Here is a 17,061-nt window from a genome sequence, read left to right as displayed (position 1 = left end):
AGATAATGGCGTTTCTTATTGGGTAGGCGTCGCCGCCGGGGCTGGATTGCCATGATCCGGCTATCGAAAAGGGAGGTTGGTATTCGTAGTTAGTTACAAGTAAATCAACTTCTTGCTCTTCTTCTTGATTGATTCTCAAGATGTGCGCTGACGTCGATGGGGCCAGGTACGCCTGTCTGCCAAGTGTTTTTTCCACCCCACCTTTCTGCCAGGGCCCAGAAGTGCCAGAGCCGATCGAGTGTGGGTCCCGATCGTTTTCTGTTGACCGCCGAGAGTTAATATCACCTGCCGCTTGAGAACTTCCTTAGACAAGGATGAAGGAGTTCGGTTGTTTTCTCAAATGAACCGTCGGGCTGGTGAGCCGTTTGTACCGGCCTCGCCCCTTGACCTGAATGTCGGTAAGAAAAGTCGAACTGGAACTGTCCATGTCGATCTGGGTTTCCGGTTTTGTGCTGTGCCAAGGTCCCATCTTTACCCAGCGAGCCCAGCTGCTCTGGGGTTCACTCTGACCGGGGTTTCCTTGCTGCAGACGTGGGAACATGCAGAATCAATTCCGTCAACCAATGGGATGTTGCCACCACCGGGGCCGACCAAGATCTCGACGACATTCCCCGATTTCAATGCGTCAGTATGGCCCGAGAACCAAAAGGACTGTGGGCTCAGTGCCGCCCGCGACCCAGCTACCGATGCACGTGCAAAGCTAAATTTCTTTACTTCAGCCGTAGCGGAGCAAGGTTATCTGAGAGCATGGATTTCGCCTGTCTTGGTTGTCACTTCTCTGTGGCAACGAATTTTTCCCATGCACTAACACAAGTAGCTGGCAGGCAGTGGAGACGCCGCCGTCATATCGGACGAACACAGCTTGCGTGACGTCGGACCAGTTACATGCAAGAAGTTGCCTCCCAGCCGGCGAACCGAAACCACCAAGCTTCGAGAGGCAGCCCGACGAGCAAGCCGCCGTCGAGGGGACCATCCAATGCATTGCGTATGGCCCGCCACAGGTCTTCATTTCCCTCTGTCACTCGATAGCGGCGAGCAACTTGCTAGTTTTGCTAGTTCCTAAGGCACCGCATGGGTGACCTTTCCCCAGTGGTGCCCGCCCAGCACACACAACATGGCCCACCCATGTGGCTGCATATCGGGCCGTGATGTGGCAGACGGGATCCCCAGTCCCGCCATGGCAACCTGCCTGGACTCATCAGCGCCGTGTTGCCGAGTTCGGCTGCTCTTCCAAACAAGGCATCGGACGGAAACGCACCAGAGCGTAGCGAGGCGAGTTCGGGTAACTCCAGGTGACGAGGGGACTTCAGCAGATAGGCAGGTAGGTACCTTCCGGGTGGCTGTAAATGTGAGAGGTTGGCAAGGTTGGTTGCCAGCTTGTCAGGGCCCAGAGTGGCCAGGCTTTCCGTCGCACTTTCCCGATATTGTGGAGAAACGAGCTACAACAGCTTTGGGGCAGGTTCGGTGAGATCATGGTCCACTGTTTGTTTAATTCTACCCGGGAAGGAGCGATCGTCCTCCCTCCCACGAAAGACCTCGTTGCTGTGACGCGACTTCCCTCGCAATATAAGCCCTGACAATTTCCCTGTGTGCCCTCTCAGCTGTTTCCCCCTCTCGCACTTTCCATCAATTCTTTCCGAAGTTTCGCATAACACGCGACTTTAGTTAATTTCTAACTAACTTCCATCCAACCAAACCCTCACTCTCGCATCGCCGATCTAGTTGAACTCATTCTCACGACTCACATCAAACCAAATCGACTCGAAACTACCCGTACCAACCTTCAAAATGAAGACCAGTATCACCGTCATTCTCGCCCTCGCTGGCGCTGTCACCGTGAACGCGGTCGACTTCCCTTCCAACATGCCTGACTGCGGTGTAAGTTCCCCTCGAGCATGCTTCCTCCGGCGTGTGCGCGTCCTCACTGCGTATCCTCCCATATTAACACGCCCAATTTCAGAGAGTCTGCGGCAAGAATATGCTTGAAAAGGCTGCCGAATTCAACTGCGGCAAGGACGACATTGCTTGCATGTGCAAGGCCACCAACTGGAACAACGGTATCCGTGACTGCTCGGTCGAGTCCTGCCCGAGCATCGACCAGGCCAACGTGGTTATCAGCTGGGGCAACAGCCTCTGCTCAGGCGCCGGTGTCACTACCGCTGTCGTCCCCACTGCTACCAGCGTTAAGGTGAGTGCTGGCCCCTCCCCGGCAATTGATTAGAATCCAGCCCACTAATATCCCAATTCAGGGCTCTGGAAGCAGTTCGGGCGCCCCCGCGACCAACACTGGTGATGCCGACAGCACCTCGACTGGTTCTAGTTCCGACAACGATGCTAGCGAGACTGGCGATGCTACTGCCATTACCACCAGCACCTGGACCTCGACCTTGACCAGCGGCGACGCCACCAGCACCGTCACTGGCACGACCACCATCTCGGGCGTCAACGGCGTGCCGGGCGCTAGCGATGCCCCCGAGACCACTGGCACTTCGCCCATCGTCTCGACCCACACTGACGAGTCGACCACTTTCGAGACCACCATCGGCTCGACCACCTTCACGTCCAGCGTCACGGGCGATGCCCTGACCAGCGCCCTGAACAGCCAAGCCTCGGATGCCGCCTCGAGCACCAGCAGCGCTGAGGTAAGTCGATTAATCCGTCATGATTCTTCTAGTCCAATGCTAACGAGGTTTGTAGGGTGCCCATATGACTGCGGCCCCGGCTATTGGCTTCCTCGCCGCTGCCGGTATCGCGGCTGCCTTCCTCTAAGCCTGCCCCGACTTTCGTGGGGTTTGGCCAGATATTCTGACGATTTGTTTTGATCGACCTTTACGATTGCACGACAACTGGGGCAGACGGACGGGCGGTACCGATCTTAATGACTATTGGCACATAGTTACGTATGGAGGCCCCACGTTTATGGCTGTTCTTTTGCTTTGATATCCCGTCGATATGTCCGCAGTTTGCTGTGGGGCATTGTTTCATTGTACATAATATGTAGAGCGGGGCGTTCCGAGATACCGAGAGATACCCATGATGGGTAGAAGTATGGTGGCCGTTTCTGCTCCAAATGACGGACCCGGGGTTAATGGTGAAGTTAGGTGCTGGGTACCCGAAATACAAAGGCATTTCTCAATCTTGGCGATTCCGCAGTGTGAATGTTGGATATTGCTCGTGGCGTTTTACATTTAACGTGATCCGTTTGAAACAGGCCAATTGGTCTTCACGTACCAACGCGCTTCGTAGATGTATCTCAAGAAACCTCGGGTGATTGTATGTTGATCGGTCCGTGTCTTCTCATTTGACATGCAATAGCTCTCTCTCACTCACTGCCGTGCTATCCTCCCCACCAAGACCAGCGGAATCACAAGCCCAACAACCGCCACCAGCCCAGCCATCAGCACCGATACCCCAGACACCCCGGGCGCCCTCTTCATCCCCTCAAAGATCCCCTCCAACCGCTCCGCCATCTGATCCTCGGCAAACCTCCCCTTCACCCTCTCCACCCCGGCCCTCCCCATCCCCTCCAACTCCCCCTCCCCCATCTCATTCAGCACCCGATCCATCACGGCGCTCCACGCCTCCGGTTTCTCGGGATCCCGCAACCACCCGGTCACCCCCTCCACCACCGTCTCCCGCGGGCCCCCGCTGTCCGCCGCCAGCACCACCACCCCGGCCAGCATCGCCTCCAGCGGCACGATCCCAAAGTGCTCGTTGCTCGGCGTGTACACCAGCAGTCGCGCCGTGCGCAGCAAGATGGCCTTGAGCGTCTGCGGCACGCTCAGCAAAAACACGACCTCGGCCTGGTCGGTGCCGGCGTCGGCGCCGACGGCGGAGACGACCGTCTTGGCGGTGGCGTGGCGCAGGCCGAGGGATGATGCGAGGGCGGTGAGCTCGGCGTGGTAGGCTACGTTTTCGGCGACGCGTGGGTCGTAGCCGCCGGCGAGGACCAGTTTGGCGCGGTGGCGGCGGTGGGGGGGGAGGAGGGCGAAGGCGTGGAGTGCTAGGGCGATGTTCTTCTTGCGCTCGAAGCGGTTGATGGAGAGGATTACGCCGTCTTTTTTCCAGGGGAGCGGGGAGGCGGAAGAGGTTGGGGGGGTGGTGTCGATGCAGGGGTATACCACGTGTAACTGTCGCCCGTTTGCTTTGCTACCTTGCTCTTGCCCCCCTTTGCCCTCCCCCTGGATGGGTTGTTGGACCAGCCCCGGCCAGGTCTGCGCGACAATGCCGCGTGTGAACTCGGAGTTGGCGGCGATGGCATCGGCGAAACCCATGCTCCAGCGCTCGAGCGCGTCGAACGGCACGCGGTAGAGGCGCTTGGCGAGGTGTGCGCGACCGCGCACGAGGAGCAGGTCGGGGAAGTGGCAGTAGAAGAAGATGGGCGCGGCGGTAGTTAGGGTCTTGAGGAGGGGGAGTCCTGCGCTGAGCTGGTCGACGAAGAAGGCATCGGGTGCGAGATCGCGGAGCTCTGGGGTGAGGAGCGTGATGTGGATGATTAGGTGTAACTGGCGCAGGATGGCGCAGAGGATGGCGAAGCGGCCGAGGAGAGAGGGGGGGACGAGCGTGTTGCCGCGCACGCGCACGTCGAGGGTGCCTGGTAAAGGGAGGGTTCTAGGTTAGCGATTACTGGTGTGTGGCAACGGGTAGGGTAGATGGGGAGTGAATGAATGGGTGGGTGGATGGGCATACCATCGCGAGCTTCGTCGAAGCAGTGAGTGGGATCGCAGTGGCTCGTGAAGATGACCACTTTGTGTCCGCACTTTTGCAAGCCTACTGCCGCGTCGACGACTAGCCTCTCTGCGCCCCCAATCCCGAGATCAGGGTGCAGGAAGACTATTGTCTTGCCGGGTTTCTTGTCACCGGCCATGTTGATGAACATGCACAAACCATGACGTGGGGTGTTTGCGATGGATAGTTAGATGTGGTCAGAAGAAAGCTCCAATTCTAATTGGCATGCAGGTCCCGGCAGGCAAGACGTAACGTAATGACAGGGACTCCAGGTCGGGTAGTAACGAAGGATTCGGCAGATGGTAAGTTACCACAAGACATGTATTACAATACAGTCATATTTACAAACTGTCAACCCCCTAGCCAACTCCATCCATCACATGCCTGCCCTTCCTGCGCGACAACTCAGACACCTCCCATTCCACCCCCGGATGACGCCCGGGCCCAGATCCGATCCGGCAACGGAACCGGACCCTCCTCCCCAGCCCTCGGACCCGGACCGGACACCAGGCCCAGGCCAGCCCGGCATACCCAGCTCGGAAATCCCCCCCGGGTGTCACCGCCCTGCCTCCGTTTGATTCGCTCCGTTGCATTTGCATGCGCTTCTCTTCTCTTCTTTGTGGGAACCCCGACCCCAACCCGTTGACCGACCGGTGCCAGCCAGCCAGCCAGTCAATTTCATGTCAGCGCCCAAAGCCCAGACCCAATCTCTGTAAATGCAGCAAAAGACCAAGCCCAATGTAAGTCAACACCGAAGGGGTAAACCGCGCCGGAAATCACAAATGCCTATCCTGCTGTCCGACAACAACAGCAACCAACAACATACACAAGTCCAACACCCAACACACATCAAACAGCAAGTCAAGACCAACATCACCCAACACAAACTAGACGATGGTCCCAAAAAGCCCACTACCCCAACATGGTGAAGTGCAGTTGTGGTTGAGTAGTGTGTGTATGTCTGTGTATGTCTGTGAGGGCGCGTGTAGTAGTGTAGTGTAGTGTAGCGCAGGATAATCAACAACCTAACCAACAACCATATCATATCAGACTCAAACATAGGTAGCCAACGCCCTAACCCCCCGCCCAAATCCCCGCCGAGAATGTAAATGCGGTAGTAAATGATCAAACCCGGGACATTGAAACTCCTCCCCCCGCCACCCGCCCAACCATCCTTCACCAGCTAATCCGTTCCCATGCATGCTCCCAAACCAAACCGACCAAGGTAGAACCTCAAAACCCAACTCCATCCACCAGGATATGTTGATATCTATGCATGCCAGTGTCAAAATGCCGAAGCGCAGTGGTAGATAGTCTACCCGAACTAACCGAGCGAAGCGGCGCGACTCATCGGTGATAGGGTGTTTTTGTTTTGTTTTGCTTTTTCTTTGCAAACGTCGCAAGATGGAACGCTCTATTCGATTCGCCCGGACATAGTTTAAAGGCGAATGGGCCGGCTAGTCGCTATCCACAAACATCTTCTTTGCAGTTTCGGTGCTGCCTACACTCGCGTTCGTGTTCCGCCGCCGCGCATTCCCAATAAGCCTTCCCACCCCGTGCGTCTGCGCTTGTGTGTCCTTGGGAGGCGTGGTGATAGCTGAACCCGAAGGCTCGCTCGGCTTTTTCTTGTGTCTCGCCATCGTTAATCCCTCATCGCTATCGCTATCGTTGTCGTCGTCATCATCGTCATCGTGATGACACCGCGAGCCCCTCCGACTCGTAGGAAGCCTGCCGCCTACTGGAGTGCGGACGCTAGAGCTGTCAAACTTCACAGGTACGGTCCCCTCGTCCTGCGCTTCTAACGGGAATCCGGACATGGGCTCCTTTGCAAACGCAGGCGGCGTGAGCGAGTCGGTGGTGTCAATCACTGAAGGCCGGCCCACCATTCCCGGGTTGCCGAGGAACTCGCCCTCTGGGTCCGCCGAGACGGAGCTCGTGCTGCTGAGCAAAGCAGGCAGCGACGGGTCCGACTGGAACGCAACCATGCGGTCGGCCACCTCTTTGGTCATCTGGTTATTGAGTCCGTAGATGGGGCTCGCCGACTCGCTTGGGCTGGTCAATGGAGTCGTGAGTGCGCCCATCGACGTCGAGCTCGACGATTTGCCCGTCGCGATAATCTCGCCCCTAGACAAGGGCATCGGCGGGAACGTGTCGTCATCTGGGGATGAAGGGCAGGGGGTGAATCCAGGCTCAGGGGTAGATGGCTTTTGCACTGCCTCGGCACGATGAGCCGTCACCGGCCTCTCCTGTAACACCATAAACCCGCGCTGCTTGTTGTGCATGTTTGGATCTGATTTGAACTGGCCGCGTGGGTATCCAGAGAGTGAGCCCATTGATGGAGGTACCATGGCCGAGGAAGCATGCTCAGAACCTTCCGTCAGCTCGACCGACCGTACAGAGCGATGCTGCTGGTTGAAGTGCACATTTCCCGGGGCCATGGCGGTGCTCAGCGCCACTCTAGCCTCGGCACGTTTATCATTGCTAACAAATAGGCCACGATCAACCGATCGGGCTCGACCAAGATCGTCTGCGTTTGACTTGATATCCCGAGCTTTTCTGAGCGCACTACTCGGGTCGTCCACAGGGCTGTCGAAGAGAGGTGTGGGCGGGAGCGTCTGCGTTTCGACTGGGGTAGGCGTGAGAGCCAAAAAAGCGTTCGTGATAGACTTGGATTGCCCGTGTCGAGCCAGTGCTCGATGCGGGGAGGCGGATGCCTGCCGAGTCCAGTGGTCTTCCCTCCCAGTGAGCGTTGTGAGCAGCTCAAGCGGCTTGCGAGGCCCGCGGCTATTGGCTGACGATGACTGGTGTAGCGGAGACGAGACGGGAGGTGACCCAGTCACAGGGCTGGCTAATACGCTGTGCGTGAGGGGATGCCCGCCCGTTTGCTGAGGAGGGGTGGAAAAATAATCATCGGGGCGTAAGCTTCTTCGTCGGGTATCGCGTAGATGGGGTGTTATTAGGTTGGTGATGTCGCCCGCCGAACTGGCGGCGCTGCTGGCAGCGCGCCGGCGAGATGAGACGCTCTCTGTACGGTCCCCGCGGGGGTGCATCACCCTGCCCACCGCTTTCTTAACCACGGATCTTGCGCGCTCCATCAAGCTCAGCGGGACAACAGCACGAGCCATATCCTTCTCATCAACTTGGATCTTTTTGCCCGACGCCTTCCTCGAGGGGTCCGTGTCGTCAATCCACGACATGATATCCACGCCATGCATAACCCAAGCGTGCCGTTTCACGTCGCGCAGCCGAATCCTCTTCTCGGGGTTCTTAGTGAGCATCTTCTTCAAGAGGTCTTGGAGATCAGGCTCGATATCTTCGTAGGTGAGCTCGTCATCGTCGCGGTATGGTGGTTTGTTCACTCGCGTGTAGAGAGACTTCTCGCTGGGTTTGGTAGCCGGGTCGACAGGCCGAAGCCGCCGGTTCGGGATGTATACCTCCTCATTTGCAATCTTCTTGAACATCTGCCACTCATCCTCGGCCAGGAACGGCAACCGAGCATAAATCAGGCAATACAGCGTGACGCCCAATGACCAGACGTCGATTTGCTCGGTGATCTTTGGTTGCTGCCCAGGAGGAGCGTCGAAAAGGTCGGTAGCGCAAAGTTCGGGAGCGAAAAAGGCGGGTGTGCCGACCGTCTTGGCCAGCTCCAGATCGTTGTCGAAGTCCCGTGCTTCGGACTCGGAAATGGTATCGTCGGGCTCTCCTTCGCGAACAGGCCGGCCAAAGTAAGAGACGCCAAAGTCAGCGATCTTAGACCTCTTATCCTTGGTCCAGAGCAAGTTCGCTGGTTTGATGTCTCGATGGACTACGCCTTCGTAATGCAAGTACTCGAGGCCTAGGACAGTATCTCGGAAGGTATTCCTTGCCTGCTCCATGGTAAAGCAAGGCACGTACGAAAAGTCGTCGACATACGGATCGTGGACTTTGTTGAAGTCAAACGAGGACAAGTGGGACATGAGCGAGTCCGCCATGCTGGGAGACCTTCCCCGTAGGGCGGGATCCTCGACATAGGGGCCGTACATGGTCCCATCTAGCACAGTGGACGAGCCGGGCTTGGATTTGATAGGCAGGGCGCCGGGTGTTTCTAGGTCATCGTTGTCGGCGGCTACCGCGGAATTCGGCTCGGCGGGGTTCGTTAGGGACTTGGTTGACTGTGACCGAGACGGAGCCCGGGAGGTCGCTCTTGATCCTGCAAGAGAGCTCGTGTTCGATAGAGTCGGACGGATAGCCGAGAGACCCGTATCGTCCCTCCCGAGCGACCCGACGTGTGAGTCGAGCTCCTCGTCGTCCGCAGCGCCGTACTCGAGGCTCCAGTAGTCGGTCGAAGGCCGCTGAGCGCGGGCTCGCAATCTCTCGCGCTGCGCATCCTTAGCGGCCTGGCGTTGCAAGAGAAGGCGCTCGAATCGGTCCTCTTCGGGCGTCGCTTTCACGCCCCGTGTCTCGCGTTCGATACGGCGACGTTCGTATTCGCAAATATGCGGAAGTCCCTTCTTTCTCCACACGACCTCACCCAGTTCGACGTGTTCCAACACCATGTAGATCTTTTTCAGCTCAGGGTCATCGATGACCTCGAGCAGGGCGACGACATTTGGGTGCCGGATCTTCTTCAGAATGGCGATCTCCTTCTTGCTCTTGTCCTGGGTTGACATGGCCATGACCTTGCCAAGCCGCCGTTTTTTGGAGAAGCGTGGGATGATCTTGATGGCGACGAATTCGCCATTCTCGGCATTTCTGGCAAGCTTGACCTTGCCATGCACACCGCGGCCAAGCTCCTCAATGATTTCGTAATTATTGATGTGCTTCCTGCCGGTCGTGTAGTCATGCTCGACATTTGCTTTGTGTGTCCTGTGCGAGATGTCAGCGGTACAGTACGCAGGGGGGGGGGTTGAACAATCTGCCCCGCTCGTCTTCTTTCGTGCCATACACCGTGGGACACGCGAAAGTCGGGACGGTAAGGAAAGAAACTTACTCTCGGACCTTGTGGCCATGCAGCGGATGCAGATAGGGGCTGTGGCCGTTCGAACCCCCCGGCGTCGCCGTCTCGGAGCCGGGCTGCGACGACGAGACTATGCTGGGGCGGGGCAGGGCCGGGCTGAAGAGCCCCGGGGAGGACACCGGGGTGCTATTGGCAGTTCGGGACGGAATATGCGACGGTGGAGGAGGGAGGATGTTGTGAAGACGAGGGTGCGAAGGCCGATGGAACGGCTGTCGTGGCGGTTGAGATTCCATCGTGGTGGCAATTTGGTCGAGCACGGCGTGGGAAGACCCTCATGCTGGAAACCGTTGTCGCTGTGCAATCTGCGGGGACTGCCAGTGCGCTGCAGATGTCGGTCGACGGCAATTCGAGCTGCATTCAAACGGACATTTTTGTCGTTTAGTAAGGCGGTGCTTACAAAAGGAAAAGAAGAAGAAAAAAGACAATTCGGACTGAAGCGGTGGTGACGACGATGTGAAGAGTGGTTGATGTCGAGAGGGAAGGCAATTCAGGAAAGACCCGCAGCTTGCTTGAACGTTCTACGGAGCGGCGATGCACAGTTTTTGGTCGGCTATGGTCGTCCCTCGCGGCTGCCCTCCCATGCTGTGGGCGACCACCTGCAGCACTGCGGCGTCGGCGGGTCGGGCAGCCTCTAAGTACTGTGTACAGTGTACAAAGAAGCAGTGTTTCCGGAGCGGACAAGGCACACACAGTAAGTACATAGTGTGCACACGTTAACCTCCCCCTGGCCACTGACTCCCACATGATGCAACCATGAGAAAACATCAGCAGTTGAGCGGCCTGGGGCAAAAATCGATATGATACACAATAAAAATCACCATGACGAGATTTCTGTCTGGATTCGCGGACCAGGACCCCTTCGAGGTAATTGTGCCAATGTGCCACTTCTTCCATGATCAACAAAATGCGCAACTGTAGGATCTCGAGCAAAGACGACAGGGAAGACTCAAGCCAAGACGAACCGCTTGAAGTTGAGAAAACCATTGGATGCCACAGAGCTGCGAGACCGGCACGCCACGCTGATACCGTTCGGTACGCAGCAGTGTAATCTGTGGGTAGTGTATTTTACCGGGCGGCATGAGACATTGGCCAAGGGACTGGCATTGCATCGAAATCGCCAAGACATACCTCGAGTGGAGACCTGGAAGGGAGCAAAAAAGGAGGGCCGAGCTTATCGCGACTAGCCAATGCAGGCAATGATTGGCGGCACTACGCTTGGCATGCCCCTCCTGCAGATCCACCTGTTGTGTGTGTGTGTGTGTGGTGTTCTCTCATGGCCGAAGAAAAGGAACCGCGAGATGGGCAATGGATCCCAATGGCAGAGTAGACGGATTTGCCCACTCGGGGTCCAGCGCCGGCTTTGGTTGATGTGGATAGGCGGCCGAAGGGGCTCATCTAAAATAAACTTCGTTTGCGTGAAGCGGACAATTCACGGAGAGCATTCGGGATGTGGCGTGTGCTCAAACCCTGCTCGGCCAACACAGCGTCTTTCTGTGCGACAGAAATCGGTGAGATCAACCAGCTATAGCTGGTAAGCAACTGTCAAATGTCGACGGCCGATATCAATTTAACAAAAAGGCACGAAGCTCGGGATGCCGCAGCCCCAGGGCCCGTCGTGGAGTCGTTAACTTATTGATGGGAACCTCCGTTCCCCATCAATCGGAAAAGCGGCAAGGGCTCTGGGCCGTTGCATCCAGCGGCGCAACTCCAACGCAGAGATGCAGCTGCAGCGTTTTGTTGTCGTGGTGGAGAGGCCAGATCTTGACGGTGGGTGGAACTCGTCGAGTGATGAAGATCTGGTTAGGCATCATTCGCCTGCCCACGTCAATGTGGACCGAGCAAAAAGAGAGAGTACTGTGTACTTTTGCAACGCACGAGAAACATCGCCGCATCGCCGACGGTTTCCATGTGCCGTGCGGGACCCAATGAGGCTTCGCCTTGTGAGACGGATCTCGGCTTACCAAAAGTGGGCTGCCCCTCGTCTCGTCTCTTTGGAGTTAACCGCGACGAAGCGTTCCATTTTGACCGGCTCGAGCAGAAGGCCCTTCGGCCAGCCGAAACGGTGCATTTTCGATATTGCATGCAGCCATACCGTGTTGCAAGAGGAAGATCCTCACACTTTCCAGGTGCCAGGAAATAACAATGCGGGCGTTGATGCTCCACGATGGCAACCTCTGTCCCTCCCGTCACATTCGGATTGTTTATCTTCCCTCGGTAAGCACCGAGCAAAAGGGCACTCTGCTGAGCCGAGCCGGAAGCCAGCCTTCGGATGACCGCGTTGGGGATGGAGTCGGGAACGATGGCGTCGTGGAATTGGTTAGATGGTCCAGACCGTTCTCTGCTTCTTTCTCCAGCTGCTGCAGTTCTAAGTGGTTTAAAACCTCCGTCGCTGCCCAAGGTATCTCCGCGTCGACCAGAGCAAAACTTGGCATTCGGAGAACAAAAATGCCCTAACTACAATCGAAGGGAAGTCGGGCATTCCCGGGCATCAAAGTTGTCGGTGATTCTGCTTGAGACAAGGCCACGATGATGTTGTCTCCAATCTCTGGTGTGAAGTTAATGCTGCTTAGCGTGGGAGCGTGAATGCCGCGAAAACCCGAAGTCAGACAGAGCTCTAAAATGCTCCCCGAGAGGAACGAAATCCATGGGACAGATAAGATCGGGATAAATGCTCAAGAAGTTACTCCGAAATAGTCCGCAGGTCATCATCGCGCATTCGAGGTGAGAACGGACTAGGAGCACACCACGCGAAAACGACAGACAATGCGGGCGGTGTCCTTCTCGTCGGCAACCCTCCAGAATCCCCAAACGGTAATAGCCTCAACCGCCTCAGCTCACCTAGGCCAATCATCAGCTTTGATACGATGCAGGTCTCACGCACCAATTCGTGCCTTCTCTCACCAAGAGAGAGGGCAATGGAGACACCGACCGGGTGGCATGAGGAAATCGGGACGACGGGTTCCGCCACCGTTCACGGTCGCCGCTGCCGCATTTTTTTATCTTAGTTTTTTTAAAACAGCGACAACGGCCGAGTGCTCTTTCTGGCTTGCAGCGACTCGGGGTCCTTCCCTCGTCAGATTTGGTCCTTCCTTCTTTCATTTTGGGCCGTGTTTTGCCTTGGGGAGTCCGGCGAACACAAAAGCGGCTTCGTGCTTAGCCGTTGCTCGAACTGCATGCGCCTTCCCGGCTTAATCAAGCAGGATCGAGCACTCTCCTCATTTTTTCTTCTTTCTTCTCCGGCCGTCTGCAGGGGAAAGGAGCCAGTTTCTGCGGTCGAGGCACAAGTGGCCTGACTCCTCCCATACCTAAGGAACTGCACCGATTTGGTCACAACCCAGCGCAACACGGCGCCGCTTTGGACCAAGCGATGCAACCCTACGCTTTCAACTCTTCGCCATGGAAACGTGACAGCGTTAGCAGCGTGGGCAGCAAGCAGACCGTCAGGCCTTCAGGCCGGTTGGTCTGTTAGGTCCCTTCCCGGCAATCTCGACGACCCTGCCATCACCAGCCCCGTTGCCATGCACGTCATGCCCCGTAATCATTCGAGAGTGGGGAATGAGGATGGAGGGCGATCGCTCTTGGTGCCTCACTGTGCCGCAGACTCGCATCCGAGCAACCTCGTGCATCAGACGGCGGCGATGCTGTTGCTGAGCTTCGGCCGTTGCGGTGGCTCGCTGGTCAACACTCCGCCGGACTGTTACAAAGTACATAAGCACTCTCTGGCCAAAAAACAAAAAAGGCCGAACCTTCGACTAGAGGAACGAAAAGAAAGTTACTCGAAAGCCCAAAGTCTACTTTTTATTTGACTCGGTCTCTTTTATTTAATTTATTTTGCTCGTGGTTTTTTTCTTTCTTGCCTCTTCCTTTTCTCGGTTTTCTTTTCCATTTTTAGCCCCTCATTCAGACTGTCACCTGCCTGGACATGTGACGGGGAATTGGCGCCAGGATGGGCGCCAGGATGGGCCAGGCGTTTCCCTCTTCTGGCACGAGGAGTCCTCATGTCTCAGACAGCGTTGCTCGCGTCCGGGGCTCAAGCCAACCGTTTCGCTGAGCGAGGCACCATTTGCCCCGATGGACCATGTCAAAGAACCCAACACGCCGCAAGCCCCTTTCCCAATGAAGAGAGGCCATCGCACCACAGACCACCGTTATCTTCTCCAGCCCCGAGGAGCTGGGAAGCACACGGTCCTTATGCGAGTGATCTCAGGCTCTGGTTCGTCACACCAGTAGCGTGGTTCGGCCTTGACCACAACCATGGAACCTTGTCTCGATGCCACAGAACAGTTTCATGCTCCCCGGGAGATCACAATAAGCAAAGGGCCCGAAAGCTGACATCAAGAAACACCCACCCGGCCCCAGGCCAGTACCAAGCAGGTTGGTACAGGTCTGTGGTTCCGGAGAGCATGGGAATTTGCCCGACCAGTATGGTATTGTCCAATTCACCGGATACATGTTACGAATACATCCACGACTGCGTTTCCGGTGTCTCCGGCGTCTCCGCGCGAACCCGATGACAAGAACGCCATTGGCTACCTGTAAAGCAGCGCCACGGCCGGCCCCTAGTCAACCCGACGATACGGTTCTTTCACCCCGGATTTCACGCAGGGCGGCGTTGCGCCATCAGCCTCGTCCTTCCCAAGAACTGACCACCATCGCGGAACCATCTCACACCCGGACACTATCACCTCGAGGGAAGCGATAGTGATCACTCACTTTGTTCGGCTGCCCATTGTGCTTCGCCTCCATGACCCATGTCAACCACACCTTTTTGGATGACAGGCAAGTCACAATCGCTGGCCAGCCCCCTTTGCGAATTGACGACCTCAGGTAATATCCCACAATCACACTGTGTAATCGTGCATTATCTCTTTCTCTCTTTCTCCCGAGTTATATCCCTCTCTCTTTGGTGGGATTGCCTGCCGCTCAGCGTGGATCTTGCAGAAAAGCGCCGTCGATAGCGTCGCATCAGTAGCAGCAACATGGTGAAAAAGCAAGCATGCCGCACGGGTAACCGAGCATGCCTTCGCTTCGGCGCACCGCAGGCGCTAGCTAACTGGAGAGGACGACAAGACACAGGAACAAGAAAATTGACGGAGAAAGCCATCAACCCATCTGGGCTTGGCTTCTTGGCTCCCCCAAGTTGGCCCGCTCGACCCGCTCCTACCATCGCCAAGACATCCTTACTGCTCTTGGCAAATGCGGAGGCAGCTGGAAGAGGGTTTGGTGAGGGGCACAGGGGGAGGGGAACACACGGGGACTAGTGCAAATACATCATGTCAAGGTATTGAACGGCGCACGCACTGTGCATCCTGCAACCACCACAACCTCGTCGACGCCTGACACCAACCAACGACCAAGGTCCTGCCGTCTTGCGCGCTGCTATCTGGGCGGTGATCGGCCGGGACGTTGTGGGTATGTATGTACATTGCTACATGGATGAACCCCGGGATTAACAGGGCTGGCTGTGCTGTGCGTGTGGGGGAGGGGGTTACTTTGATGCTTCTGTGACGGGTCATGGAATGGAGGGGGTCTCGGGGGTTGTGAGTTCGTTAAACCGTCTCCAACTCTGTCGAGACATGTCTGTCCGCCGTCGTCTGTCCTATGCGACATGACATGGGAATAATGCGGCGGTGTCTCTGGCTTGCGCTATCAACCCGCCCTCCACCCCACCAACAGTTAGCTTTTGGGCTTTCTGGGCTTTTTGTTTCAATATTGGCCTGAGCCCCTCCGTCCAATACCGAGCTGAACAAGGGCTATCTGTCTATCCGTCTCTGAGACATGCAGGGGGGGGGGGGAAGCCGGTTGCTCGTTTTGAGCGGCGGCGACGGCGGCGGCGTGGTGTGCTTGCTCAGGGGGAAAAACCTCGGAGGGTTTCCCAATGCCAATAGCTCTGTTCTCGGCCGGCCTGGTGTGGCTTGATGTTTTGGTGTGGCAGACCCGGCGGAGATCACGGGTTGGGGATCGGGCTGGATCGGGCATGCGAGGGTGGTTTGCTTGCGTTGTGATGGGTGGTCTCCTGATTCTGACGTCGGGAAGTGACGGGATGGGGTGGTTGTTTTCCCTGATTCCTTGCCGTGTTGAATGGGCTTGTCGGTTTGTTTGGCTTGTCATTTTTTGTCTTGTCCTTGTCTTGGGACCTTGTCTTGGGCTACACCACTACCACCACCACCACTACCACCACCACCACTACCACCACCACCACTACCACCACCACGGGCGGCGAGATTCATGGCGGCGATAATGCAGGCTTGTGGATACGAAGGAGGGAGCCGGACATTGCGCGGCCGGGAAAACTTGGCAGCGGCTCGGACTTCTGCCCCCCAACGCAACACCCTCCGGCCTGCACGGCGCAGATCACCCGGCTGAGCCAAGTGGTATCCTTACAACCCTCTCCGCCTCAACTGCCGCTGATCTCGGGCATATCGGGGGAGGGGGCCGCTCCGTGATCGGGGTCGTCGTCGTCGTCATGGCTTTTCTTATTATTCTCTTCTGTGATATTTTGGGCTTGGGAAGGGTACCGGTTACCTTGGACTTCGACTTCGTAATGATCCGGTGGTGAACCCCGTCTCCCCGCACTTGGAATAGTAGTCGTCCGGGGATTCTTCCCCTTTCCCATCATGCACGCGCCACTCCCGCCGATACGACGTGACGGTTCCTCCCTAATTTTAACGTCGGACGTAATGTTGTAGTGTCCCATCACCAGGTTACAGTCAGCTAGGTCAGGAGCGCAAAGAAGAAGAATTAATAATGTCATGAATTGGCCGTGTGAGTAATCTGGCGGCGAAGGGTTGTGTATGTACTCTACATTTGTGCAAATCGCGAAAAGGGGGGGTGTTATCTAGGGGAAGAAACGCAAGCAAGGTCCTGTAGCAACTCCCAAAGCCAGTCGCCTTTCCCGTACCTGGAGACCTAGAGTGGGCCTGCCTGGTAGAAAGAGGTTCTCTCTACCAGTAGGCACCACTCTAGATCTCGTCCCATGATGCGCCCGTCCGTCCCAAGAGCCATCGTCGGCCTGAACCCTAGATGCGATGATACCCCAGACGGAAAAAAAACGAGAATCCCAAAGAACAGTGACCCAAGAAGGGTGTGATCCTGAATCCTTGGTCCTCCGACCCAGCTGCCGTCTAGGAGCTGGGCCCCAAGAGGACCAAACCCAAACCCAAAACCGAATGCGAGTCCTTCCCCCGCCGAATTAAATCCTCGGCCGAGATCCATGTCCCGGCCTCCAAACAAAACCGAAATCTCTCTCCCCCCGGCGGGCGGTTTCCGAAATCTCTCTCCCCCCGGCGGGCGGTTTTCACAACCCGCCCGCCACCACTCATCCCCCCTCCGGGCCC

The 17,061-nt window shown here is 56.7% G+C and overlaps 6 protein-coding genes across 6 annotated transcripts; 2 read left to right on the top strand and 4 right to left on the bottom strand.

Moving 5' to 3' along the window:
- Positions 1-1,628: 1,628 nt before the first annotated feature.
- F5144DRAFT_401142 (uncharacterized protein) lies at positions 1,629-2,920 on the top strand. Its single transcript, XM_066784829.1, has 4 exons — positions 1,629-1,878; positions 1,961-2,188; positions 2,250-2,642; positions 2,698-2,920. Exons 1-4 carry the CDS (start codon positions 1,789-1,791, stop codon positions 2,767-2,769), a joined length of 783 nt encoding a protein of 260 aa, XP_066638289.1. The 5' UTR covers positions 1,629-1,788; the 3' UTR covers positions 2,770-2,920.
- A 406-nt stretch (positions 2,921-3,326) lies between these two features.
- F5144DRAFT_616308 (glycosyltransferase family 4 protein) lies at positions 3,327-4,908 on the bottom strand (the record flags this gene model as incomplete). The annotated part of the gene is made up of 2 exons (XM_066791832.1): positions 4,690-4,908; positions 3,327-4,594 (listed from the first exon to the last, which is right to left on the bottom strand). The coding sequence occupies exons 1-2, from the start codon at positions 4,877-4,879 to the stop codon at positions 3,327-3,329; spliced, it is 1,458 nt and encodes a 485-aa protein (XP_066638288.1). The 5' UTR covers positions 4,880-4,908.
- A 1,078-nt stretch (positions 4,909-5,986) lies between these two features.
- Positions 5,987-10,074, bottom strand: F5144DRAFT_401114 (uncharacterized protein). The gene is made up of 2 exons (XM_066784828.1): positions 9,698-10,074; positions 5,987-9,573 (listed from the first exon to the last, which is right to left on the bottom strand). The coding sequence occupies exons 1-2, from the start codon at positions 9,955-9,957 to the stop codon at positions 6,186-6,188; spliced, it is 3,648 nt and encodes a 1,215-aa protein (XP_066638287.1). The 5' UTR covers positions 9,958-10,074; the 3' UTR covers positions 5,987-6,185.
- Positions 10,075-10,476: 402 nt separating this feature from the next.
- Positions 10,477-11,394, top strand: F5144DRAFT_587372 (uncharacterized protein). Its single transcript, XM_066789838.1, has 2 exons — positions 10,477-10,773; positions 10,853-11,394. Exon 2 carries the CDS (start codon positions 10,912-10,914, stop codon positions 11,257-11,259), a length of 348 nt encoding a protein of 115 aa, XP_066638286.1. The 5' UTR covers positions 10,477-10,773; positions 10,853-10,911; the 3' UTR covers positions 11,260-11,394.
- A 4,520-nt stretch (positions 11,395-15,914) lies between these two features.
- F5144DRAFT_587368 (uncharacterized protein) lies at positions 15,915-16,516 on the bottom strand. Its single transcript, XM_066789837.1, has one exon. It carries the CDS (start codon positions 16,476-16,478, stop codon positions 16,122-16,124), a length of 357 nt encoding a protein of 118 aa, XP_066638285.1. The 5' UTR covers positions 16,479-16,516; the 3' UTR covers positions 15,915-16,121.
- Positions 16,390-17,021, bottom strand: F5144DRAFT_587367 (uncharacterized protein). Its single transcript, XM_066789836.1, has one exon. The coding sequence runs from the start codon at positions 16,937-16,939 to the stop codon at positions 16,634-16,636; it is 306 nt and encodes a 101-aa protein (XP_066638284.1). The 5' UTR covers positions 16,940-17,021; the 3' UTR covers positions 16,390-16,633.
- Positions 17,022-17,061: the final 40 nt, after the last annotated feature.

The sequence above is a fragment of the Chaetomium tenue genome (assembly GCF_020726465.1).
Source record: "Chaetomium tenue strain MPI-SDFR-AT-0079 chromosome Unknown F5144scaffold_8, whole genome shotgun sequence".
Taxonomy (NCBI): domain Eukaryota; kingdom Fungi; phylum Ascomycota; class Sordariomycetes; order Sordariales; family Chaetomiaceae; genus Chaetomium; species Chaetomium tenue.
This window is presented reverse-complemented; position numbering and strand designations above follow the sequence as displayed.